General features: G+C 37.2%; 1 protein-coding gene across 3 annotated transcripts; it reads left to right on the top strand.

The window, feature by feature from the left end:
• Window positions 1–1023: 1023 nt before the first annotated feature.
• Window positions 1024–11488, top strand: MRPS10 (mitochondrial ribosomal protein S10). 3 transcript variants are annotated; one of them, XM_087883214.1, is made up of 7 exons: window positions 1024–1768; window positions 4089–4147; window positions 4255–4327; window positions 6081–6220; window positions 9246–9354; window positions 9682–9771; window positions 10776–11488. In XM_087883214.1, exons 3-7 carry the CDS (start codon window positions 4268–4270, stop codon window positions 10860–10862), a joined length of 486 nt encoding a protein of 161 aa, XP_087739340.1. In that variant the 5' UTR covers window positions 1024–1768; window positions 4089–4147; window positions 4255–4267; the 3' UTR covers window positions 10863–11488. The 3 variants fall into 3 exon arrangements, with proteins under 3 accessions (XP_087739340.1, XP_034283610.1, XP_087739339.1); XM_034427719.3 differs by lacking the exon at window positions 1024–1768 and adding an exon at window positions 2392–2515; XM_087883213.1 differs by lacking the exon at window positions 1024–1768 and adding an exon at window positions 2456–2629.
• The last annotated feature ends 240 nt before the right edge of the window (window positions 11489–11728 follow it).

Here is an 11728-nt window from a genome sequence, read left to right as displayed (position 1 = left end):
TTTGGACAGGGATGAGGCTGCATAGGAGGGAGGACAGTGCAGCAGCTCAATAGTTCCTTTGAACCCAGCTTCAGCCATAAGGATCTCACATCCAATTGTTTCTGAAGCAGAGTCACTAAAAGCCACTGAGGTCTCCCAGATGACAACAACCACCCCCATCACTGAAGTCATGAAGCCCAAGTGAACACATACCCTCTCCCCTTTGGTCCACTAGGTCTCAATATATACAAGTCATAAAACAGAGAATATAGAATAAGAGAGTTGGAAGGGACCTTGGAGATCTTCTAGTCCAACCCCCTGCTTAGGCAGGAAACCCTACACCACTTCAGATAAAGTCAGCTGTCTCATTCATTAACAGATCATGTGTATGTGTGGATCAGGTTTATTACAAGCCAATCTTGTGTTCAGAAGCAGCAGCAGCAGCAGGAGGAACCCAGGGCTACCAACCACCCAGTGAACTGGCTTCAGGGGCAGATACAAAGGACTGGATGGTAGGATAGTTGTCAATCAATAATCCCATCTTTTTTTTTTAATGCAACCCACCCACAGATTGTTGCTTGTAACTTCAACTGCCAATTGCACCCTCAATGTATATCCTCAGTTCCTGCCCTCTTTTCTCTCTGCATCCCAGTTCCGTCTACCCTCAAACTTCCAAGGCCAAGGAACCCAAACATTCTTTCACAAACGCCCCTCATAAACCACCTTACCAACTGCTTTCAATTTGTGGACAGATCTATATAGGATTATGTAACAGTTTTGGCCTAGTATAATCCATTCTGTGCACCTCAAAAAGCTGTGTGTGTGTATTGGGATAGGGATATATACATATGTAATATACATAGCGCTTAATGAGGGAGCTGGTTAATTGAAAAAGTAAAATAAAGGATCAAAAGTATTTTTAATGAATTAAGACGTAAAGAAGGTCCTCGTGATTATATGACTTAAGGAACCTATGCTAAGTGACTTGGTATAGCTGAGTTTCTCAAACCTTGCAGCCTTAAGAGGTGTGGAATTTCAACTCCCAGAATGCTGGCTGGGGAATTCTAGAGCAATAATTCACACGTCTTAAAGTTGTTTAAGCGTGAAAAACATTGAACGTTTGATGTGTTTTTCTGAAGTTACTGGAAAGGTTCTATAAACGCAGCTGGCGGCTTTCTGCTCCACCTTCTTCCGGCGTCCTCGAACTCCACGTGGGCGCCCGTCTCGTACACAGAAAGATAGTTGATCATGTTTTGTGATCTGGTTGCGCGTTCGCATGATTAAAACCGATCGCTTGCACAAAGCAATTGGTCGCGTCCCGCAATTGAACGAAGTACAGTTGAATCCAAGCGTTACCAGCTGAACACGAGCGGCGAGAGGAAGACCGTGGCAAGCAGGCTGTACAAGCGCCAGCTTAGCCAGTTTTTTTCTTTTTAACGCTGCAACCTGAATGTTAAGCTTTTGAGTTCAATACTGGGCGGAAATGCAAGGGCGGCACTGTAAAGCAGCGTTCAACAATCCTGATAAGAAACATTTCGCCAATCACGGTCGATTACGGGATAATTTCAACCCTTTTATTAAGATGTTGGGATGAGCGACCGATCTACAAGGTGATTTCACTGTGGAAGATGTTCACACGAGACCTTCGGCTGCTTCACCATTATCAAGCGCGATCGGAAACGGCAGGCAGCCTCGTCTTTGCCCCGGAGTCCGGGCGTTGGGACGTATTAACCTCATGAGCTGCCCTCCCATTTATTATTTATTTTGTCAAGCATATATAAGATAACAGGTAAAACGATAAACATAATTTGAATACATGAAAAGAGTAAGTAAAAGGGAATATTAGGACAGGGACGGTAGGCACGCTGGTGCACTTATGCACGCCCATGGCGAGTAGACTATGCATTTGGTCTCTGCGTGTGGCAAAATGGAGATCCCCCCCCGTCCCCTTTCCTCTTAGCGTCCCCTTCTCGGACAGACTCCTTGGAATAGACTCCAGGACGGTCATCCAACCTTGAGTAGCGCTGCCCCGCTGTCTATAGGCGGCAGTCGCTCAACCTGGTCACCGAATGGTGCGTCTCTCAAGCCTCGCCCCATTCCAGGCAGGTTTGTGTTGAGACACTCCCTGCAGCGCAGGTTTATTTCTTCTGGAAGCATTTGCAAAAAATAAATAAATTAAGAATAGTCGCCGCCCCCGCCCCCCCCCCGGGGTTTTGGAAAATACAGTAACTGGCGCTCTTTGCGTCAATGATCATCTTTTTTACACCGTCTTTTTTCTTGAAAGGGATGAGCTTCTAAACGGCTTAGAAAAAAAAAAAACCCTTTCCGGCCCACCAGGAGGACTTACTGCCCCCTGCTTTCACTTTTGTAAATCAGCTTCCTGCGGTCCGAAACCGACGCTCTAGTTCTGGCGCAAAACGCCGCTCTAGCTGTCTGAGTAGGGAAACTCCGTGGTATCTTGGCAAGAGGAAGTTGTGGAAGGGCGGGCAAGATGGCGGCGCGGGCGGCGTTGACTCTTTTAAGCCGGCTATGGCAGGTAATTTTGGCGTTTGAGGGGGTTTCCGCGGATGGGAGCAAATTTATATACCAGCCTTTGCCGGCTACGCGGTTTAAGATTAAGATTATTAATCTTACTCGACCGGCTGGGAAGGTGAGTTGTAGTTCGGTGCATCTGAACCGGCATCTGGCTGGAAAAGAGTGGCCGGGTAATTGCCCCTGCTTCTACCACAAAAAGCAGAGAACGCCAAATAGAGTGTTTACATTTCAAACAAGCAATTGTAATGTGCTGGCACTTAAAGAGCTTTAAATAATACCTCTTTGGTGCTGTTTATGGGGCAAATTTAGCCTAATCGAACTTAGATTGGTTCTACAGGCACATTAGCAAAGGGGAAACCTTGTATGCTGCTGTATTAAGTCAAAAGAGTGCAGTAGTTACACTGCTAGATTAGCATCAGAGATACATCCAAGATTTAATTTACTCTCAAGACAAGGAAGTTGACTGGGTGACTTGGGCTTGTCTCCCTCTTTCACCCCAGTTCTCACTCAGGGTGGTGGTTGTGGGAAAAAGTGGGGGAAGAGGTGCAATATGCATCACCTTGAACTCCTATAAATCTGGTGATAATAATAAAAGGGGCTCATAGATTTGAATCTTCAACTGAAATGTTTCAACCTTTTGTTGGCAATTACTGCAGAATTTTGAACTTGCCAACCTTTAGATTGATTTTAAACATGGTTTATATTTATTTGAATTGGACTAGATTGGATTGGATTGCAAAATAGTTTAAAGGAATCTAGGGACTATTCTTTCAGAGGTCCATAGATTCCTTTTAGACAATTTTGCAATCCAACTTAACAAAATTAAACTGAGCTTAGCTATATGTTTTTATAAAATATACACACATGCATAATTAATGCTCTCTTACCTACTAGCAAGTTCAATGTGGCTTTTATCAGTCCTGGCTGACATTTAGCTGACTTTTTTTAAAAGATCTGTTTATTGACTTTAGGCTGACTTTTTTTTTAAAAAAAATGATCTGTTTATTATGCTTATGCTTTTCAAAGCTATGTAATAACACACCACATATCAAGAGATCACTTCTATAAATGACTACTTAAAGACTGACTTCTATATGAATAGAACTATAAACTCTAAAACTATTGTTACTGTGTGTGAAGTAATAATGTTTCACTCCTAGTGAAAAATTATATTACTGTAGAAGGAACTAAGCACACATGGATGCCAAATCATGTATTCCTGAAAAAGGAAATCTTTTGGTCTGAATGGATGGTGAGAGACCCATTGGATCTCAAAATGCAAGACTTCAGACTTGTTTAGTTATTCATCTATTCATCACATTTCTACACCACCCATCTCAGTTAAACTTTTGTTGAAGCAGTGTTGACCATGAACAAAATATATTAAAGATTCTATAATCAAGTGAAGAGACGGTTTGTAGATATTTATTGCCTTTAATATCAATAATCTAATCTTGTTTCCCTTTTCCATTTTTGCCTTTTTAAAAAATCTGTAGCTTCAGATCAAATTCTGGAAAACTACCAATGACAAAGTACACTTAATATATTAACTATGTACTTTTTATTTTTTTTAGGGGCCAGAAAAATTTCTTGTAGCAGGCAAAGTTCCATTAAAGCAACATACCTTTCTTAAGTAAGTTTGCCACATTGAGTTAATGCTATATTAAAGCTGTGGTTTCAGATTTTATGACCAATGACAATTCCAAACTAACTCAAACTGATTCCCCTTTTACTTTTCAGAAATAATCACTTGATGTGGATTCAGTCTTCAAGGGCCAACAATAATACTCAACAGCCCGCAACGAATCAGTTGGTATGTGTGATGATTTTCAGTGTATAATTTTTCAGCAACTAAGAAAAGATTTGGAAGAAAAAAACTAAACTATGATCTGAGTTATATTTGTATAACCAGAAAAAAGTGGGAGAATGACAATTACTTACTGTATTTTTCGGAGTATAAGACGCATCGGAGTATAAGACGCACCTACCTTTTGGGGTTTTTTTTTTAAGTTTTTAAAAAAATATTTAGACACACACACACACACAAACATACAATGTATTTTCTTTGAACAGAGTATTTGGCTGGTTCACAAATTTAAACAGTGTTTAGTCATTTCAATTAAATTTACAATTTCTATATTTCCCTTTTGCCATATTTATTCCTCATCTATTTTTTTAAAAAAACCAATATTACCCTTCATCCTCATCTCTAATCTTAATCAAATTCAATTTTTCCCTTCTATTCTATATTATACCCCTTCCCATTGTCATCTATTTTTATATCCATCCTCACATTGGTTAATTATGTAATATTACAATTGTTTAATACAAATTCAACATTTTAATATAAATCAATTAGTTATATAACTATCTTTTTGTATATTAATCAATATGAACATGAATATTCCAATCATTTCCATGCAATCCAATTTCTTACAAATTAATTATATTTACCAATAATAATAAACCAAATAATTTTCTCCTCTTATGTTACTCTTTTTCACATCTTAAACTCTCCCAATAACCCACATAGTTTTGCCCATATAATCCTCCAAATCACAACTTAATCATTTCTACTTTCCTCACAATATATAATTGAAAATATTTCAATCATTACAACTTCCCTAATTAAATTTAAAAATTTTCTAGCTGTTATCCAAGTTATAATTTAATCCTTTTTACTTTCACCACCATATACCATTAAAGGTATTTCAATTGTTACAGTCTATACTTATTCATATTTCTAAAAAAAATAAAAAAATAAAAACTAATCATTGTCTAGATTTCAAAAATACAAAGACAAATATTCCAATTATTATTGATTTCATTTTTACAATCATGATTTCTCATTTATTTCTTACTACCATTCATATTTCAATTGTAAACATGTATAAGATTTTTCTCTTTCATTTCTTTTTCTTTTTCTCTCTTCCCATTTTTATTTTTGCCTTTTTCTTTCTCCTTTTTTCTTTTATGTTTAAAATTTTGAATTCTCCTCTTTTGCCTTAAATTTCCCATTGCTTGCACTTACCTTTTTTGGTGAGGAAAAAAAAGAAAAAGAAATCTCCCTCTGCCTAATTTTGCCTCGTTGCAGCAAACAGCCTGCTTTACTTTCAGTTTTGTTTTCAGCATAGCTTGATTAGCACAAGGAAAAAAAAATCTGCACAAGCAATTTACCTCTTTGCAGCAAGCAGCAGAGTTCTGCACAAAACAGCTGAGAGCAAATCAGCTGAGAGTCGGGAGGCCGATCTAATCAACTTGTGCTAATTAGTCTATGCTGAAGCTGAAAGGAGCTGTTTTTTCTTGCTGTTTGCTTGCAAGGAGGTAACTGCTGCGAGGCACAGGCCAAAGGGTGGGGGGCAGTGGATGGGCGGGGTACATTCGGTGTATAAGATGCCCTAAATTTTCACCCCCTTTTAGGGGGGCAAAAGGTGCATCTTATACTCTGAAAAATACAGTAATTTTAACATGTATTGGATAATTTATATTTAAACCATAATAACTGTATTCAGAGTGACACCTTTAGAATGCTGATGCTAAATTATTTCTCTTTGCTTCCAAACTAGGTATCTGTTTCTGATGAGCCAGATATATTATATAAAAGACTGGCTATTTTAGTTAAGGGGCATGATAGAGCTGTGTTGGACAGTTATGAATATTTCATGGTTCTAGCTGCAAAAGAACTTGGTCTCTCCATTGAAAAAATGTAAGTACTGTTGATCTTTATACTTACTCAGTCTTTCTAGAGTTTTATTCTCAAATAGACCAACTCACTGCATTACGTATTTCCAAATCTTTCACTAATTCCACTAGTTGTCCAAAGAACAAAAATCAAACTGGAAGAGCACAATTGTAATGGACCATTTAAGCCATTATTCCATGTTCAGTTGGAGATTCCCAAATTAAAGAATACTAACATGATTTTCTAGCATGTCCAGTGAAGGACAGCCTGCAACCTGTCAGTGTAATTGATTCCAGAATCAGCTTGGGGCAAAGTGCTCCTATGAATTACTTTTTATTTCATATTTATATCCCGCTTCATTCTTTGTAAGACTGTAGGCAGATAGAAGGTCACAGCAATAACCAAAATTAAAATGTTTTTTTAAATAATAATAAGCACCATGGATGCCTATAAAAGTAAACTAAACGAAGTGAAACGTGGATTGGAAAAAGATTGCTCTGCTTGTGTACTCCCTTTAAAATCAGGGCTACCTGTATCTCTGGGGGAAAGCTATTTGATAAAATGAGAGAGCCACTGACAAGGTCGGCTGTCTACCCATGTTTCATGAAATTTGCAAGGAAAGTGGCTTCAAAATAGGGGTTTTCAAGTTTATTTTTATTTTATTTTATTTTATTATTTTTATTTGATTTATATGCCGCCCTTCTCCGGAGACTCAGGGCGGCTTACAATGCGTTAAGCAATAGCCTTCATACTTTTGTATATTTATACAAAGTCAGCTTATTGCCCCCACAAACTGGGTCCTCATTTAACCTACCTTAGAAAGGATGGAAGGCTGAGTCAACCTTGAGCCTGGTAAGATTCGAACCTGCAGAAATTGCAGGCAGCTGTGTTAATTACAGGGTGCATTAAACCACTGTACTACCAAGGCTCCTTGGTTTGATGTGTTTGTTTTAATAGCTGCCTTTTGTACTAGTTATAATATCTTATGTCATCCCCAAGGGTAGCCACACAGACTCTGTTACAGTAATCCAACCAAATAATGATCAGGGCATGGGTTATTGTTACTAGGACATCTTGGTCTAAGTAGAGTTGGAGCTCAGTGAAATCTGCTTTGACTACATTTATCACCTACTATATAGGCAGGAGCTGAAAGTCCAGGGGAACCCCCAAGTCACAAACAAACTCCTTTGGGATGAATGTGGTTCCATCAGGTGCAACTGCTGAGCCAGTGTTATTACGTTATCTAGATGTTTATGGACAACTAGCAAATTTGACTTGGTAGGATTTAGTCTCAGCTTATTTTCTTCCTATTCAGATCTTTCAGGTACCACTTTAGGGCTTTTATATTACCTCCAGCTTAGCCTAGAGTAAAAATGTATAATTAGTAATAGCACTTAGACTTATATGTATAGTCCTTGCCTTACAACTGTTCACTTAATGATCATTCAAAGTTACATCGCTGAAAAAAGTGAGCTATGAGTATTTTTCACACTTAAGATCATTGCAGCATCTCCATGGTCATGTGATTTACATTCGGATGTACATTCACATATATGACGGTTGCAGTGTCCCGGGGTCATGTGATCACCTTTTGAAACCTTATGACAAGCCAAGTCAAAGGGGAAACCAGATTCACTTCACAACGGTGTTACTAATTTAACAACTGCAATGAATCACTTAACAAATGTGGCAAGAAAAATCATAAAATGGGGCAAAACTCAGTAGCATAAATTTGGGGCTCAATTGTGGTCGTAAATTGAGGACTACCTGTATACTGCTTCATAGTGTTTGATAGCACTCTCTGAGTGGTTTACAATGTCAATATATTGCCCCCAACAATCTGCGTCCTCATTTTATCGACCTTGGAAGAATGGAAGGCTGAGTCAACCTTGAGCTCATCAGAATTGAACCCCAGACTGTGGGCATAATTAATGTCATATATTGATGACATTTCAACTCAAACCACTGGCAATTTCATGTAGATGTTTTAAAATATATGGGGAAAGCCCCATGTCCTGAGGTATTCTACATTACTGTTCCCAGGAATCTGAATCCTAACCCATGATAGAAACCACTTGCTTAAACAGGAGTAGAATCACCACAGAACAGTGCACTCAACTCCCAGTTCCTTTCATCAATAAGAAAGATATAATGATTGATTATATTAAACCCTGTTGAGAGGCCTAAAAGTGGGACAGTCCTCCCATTTAGTCCCTACAGAGGTCATTGACCAGAGCAACCAATGCTGTTGTAGAGCCAATTTGAACTCCTCTTAAGTCTTAGGAAAGAGCCTTAGAAAGAGTCTTAAGACTAATTAAGCTATGTGAACTTTTGTTTGCATGCTTATGAGCTAAAATAAAAGTCTTGATGTTATATAAGCGGTTTGAGTAATTGTTTCAAAGTAAACTTTAAGCAAAGTCAACTTCCATTCTATCACAATTGAGTTAAATAGAATTTTATAAATAATAAAATTGATGTTTGCCAGCCCAGGTATCTTGACATAACAGGTAATCCTCAATTTATACCCTGTTCTTAATGTTATAACTGCTACATGACCCCAGCAATTATGTTCACATTTACGATCAGTTGCAGTGTCCCACAATCACATGGTCACATTTTGTGACTTTTTTGTTGTTTTCCACCTATTGGATAAGCTGGATTCAGAACTTAAGATCAGATGGCTTGCTTAATGACCATGTGATTCACCTAACAGTTATGGTGGCCTGCTTAACGACCATCATAATGATAATAATGATTGTACCATCAAATCTAGTCATGGGGACTTGACTTACAACTGCAATGACTTAAGACCAAAATTCTGGGCTCAGATGCGGCCATAAATTAAAGACTACCTGTGTTTGAAGTTTTATCTTTTCATTTATATGCATTGTATGTTGCCTACTTCCAAGATCTGTACTCCAGATGAAGGCTCATCTTTGTTTGTTTTTTCTTTTTCCAACTTTCTAAATAATTGCGGTTATTTATATTGTTGGCTGTAATTTCAGAAATAGATTATGTCTACATGATTAAAATGTTATTATTTTTTTAGAGAAAAGCCTCCTAGAAAGATAGAAAGATTAACACTTCTGAAATCAGTACACATTTATAAGAAGCACAGAGTTCAATATGAAATGAGAACACATTATCAGTATATAGAGGTAAGTAAACAGTTGCATGTTCAACTAAAAAATAATAGGTACATAGAACACACAGAAAACAGTGTTTTGGAAAAGTATATACCTTCTCTCAACAAGTTAGATATTTGTTAACTTATGATAGGCAGTTATAGTCATATCTAGGCTTTATATTTTGATTTTCTGGATTTAAGTAAATGTAAAGAAAATACAGGTTGATTCAAGCTAGGAGAAATCTCTTATTAAGTCAGACACTATTTACAATTGCTACCTAATGCTACCTGTACATGCAGATTCTCCCCCCCCCCCATTATTGTTACCCAAAAAGTATAAGAGTGCTTTCTATTTCAGTTAAAGAATTTAACTGGTAGCACAGCCAATGTTTACTTGGAATACATTCAGCGAAATCTACCAGAAGGGGTTGCCATGGAAGTCAAAAAGGTATTGCTAATTTTGTTCTGTTTATAGGGGTATGCAAAATATTTCATACACAAATTCTATGCATGGAGCAGTTATTTTAGAGTGGCCTGGACTCAAACCAAAAAAATACCTGTTCTGAGTGTTTTCCTTCATGCACACAATTGCTTGCTTTTGTGTTGGAAGCACAATGCACACAATAAAAACAGCTGTTTTGATTTGGGCAAAAATGGTGAGGTGGGGGGAGGAATACAAGTTTGTCAGCAGCTGAGGAAAGGCAGGGGATGGAAGAGCAGTTGTGTGTTTCTATAGGAGAATGCCACACTGAGACAACAACAGAAGCAAGCGGGGTGGGGGGGCAGGAATATGGTGGGAAGATTGGGAGATTGATAAACTATACTAGGCTAGGAGCTGCAGGGAGGGGGGCAGTGCATACAAGTAGTCTTCTACTTATGACCATTGATGGTTCAAAATTACAGTGACTTTGTAAAAAGTGACTGATGATCTATACTTGGGCTTACAAGTGTCATACCACCCCTGCCGTCACATGATCACAAATTCAAGTGCCTGATAACTAACTTGCATTTACAATCTGTTGCAGCATCCTGCGGTCACATGAGCGCAACCCTTTTTTTCCCAATTCCGGGGGAAAATGTCCATTCGGGAAGCTGGATTCCCTTAACAATCATTGCAAACATTGTAAAATGGGATCTGACTTGACTTACGATCATAATAACTTATGACAGAAATTCCAGTCCAAATTGTCGTAAATTGAGGAGTATCTATCAATTTCTAAAACAGGACGATTTGCTTTGGATTTGGAAACAAAACAGTCTCCTTGTTTATGTAATATAAAATATGTTGAATTCTTAAGTTTTAATATTAATCAGCTACTAAAACAGATGTCTTTTGCTACTTTCTTCACACATTGTGTTGGGCTTTTAAAAAATACCTACAGAATTTAACCTAGAGAACCTATGAACTATTCCAACATGAGCATGTAACTATATATTTCTCATTGTTTTTAGACCAAATTAGAGAAACTTCCTGATCATATTCGGAAACCTGTTTGGGATGTCCTGCCTGAAGTAGAAGAAACCACAATTACTTCATAAAAACCTGGACTCTTTTTGTTTTAATTTCCCTATGGGTTAATTAAGAAATCAACATGAAATACCATAATTGTTTTATAAAATCAACCGATTTTGAAAGAGCCCTGTATCAGGGTACTTACAGGGAATCTTTATTACTTGACCAAAACAAGTATTTGAACTTTACAATGAAAGCTTATTGGTTCAGAAGCAATTAAAGAAAAAAAAAAGTGGACATTTCATCTGCACCATAATTTGGCTGAAGATGTTGAAAATGATCATGTCCCTGTATATTATTAAAACAAATGTTATACCAAATTGTTTATCAACATTTGAAATGATAATTTGCTCCAGTTGTTTCCTATATAGATGCCTTGAGGAGAGAACCATCAAACTTGTAATATTCGTATCACTAACTATAAACACTGAAATATTTTTATGTAATATTTTTGAAAACATTTAGAGCATTTTCAATAGGGAATTAATTGTAATTCACTTACAATGTTAGGAAACTGAGGATGGAAGTATTTGTATGTATTTGACATGTTGAATCATTTAAGTTCCATATATACTTTCTGTACCCATGATTGTATTCATTAAACCTCTATATTCAGCCATTAAAAGCCAAACAATCGGGGGTTTTATACAAATATTTAATTTGCTGCTTAGTTTCTAGATAATTTATTCAGAATAATGTTTTTGTATCATTATTGTATCTTAATATTTTAAAGTTATTTTAAGTGATATTAATCAAAAGGCAAGATTGAAATTTTATTTTTAAAAATGTACACGCATCCTTTACACATACAAGAAGTACCGGTAGGAAGTAAATTTTGGAAGCAGAACATAAAGTACATTTAGAATAGCCATGATAGAAAGCTGATAGATTT

This window comes from Pantherophis guttatus, chromosome 1 (assembly GCF_059756535.1).
Source record: "Pantherophis guttatus breed Tessera chromosome 1, ASM5975653v1, whole genome shotgun sequence".
Classification (NCBI taxonomy): domain Eukaryota; kingdom Metazoa; phylum Chordata; class Lepidosauria; order Squamata; family Colubridae; genus Pantherophis; species Pantherophis guttatus.
The sequence above is the reverse complement of the archived record's forward strand: the minus strand, read 5'-3'. Positions and strand labels throughout refer to the sequence as shown.

Bases quoted from the DNA above. Each gene is read 5' to 3' on its own strand.
- MRPS10 (XM_087883213.1), top strand. From the start codon at position 2,471: ATGGCGGCGCGGGCGGCGTTGACTCTTTTAAGCCGGCTATGGCAGGTA. The intron at 2,630-4,088 runs GTGAGTTGTAGT...TATTTTTTTTAG, and splicing joins TTACTCGACCGGCTGGGAAG to GGGCCAGAAAAATTTCTTGT. The intron at 4,148-4,254 runs GTAAGTTTGCCA...TTTACTTTTCAG, and splicing joins AAGCAACATACCTTTCTTAA to AAATAATCACTTGATGTGGA.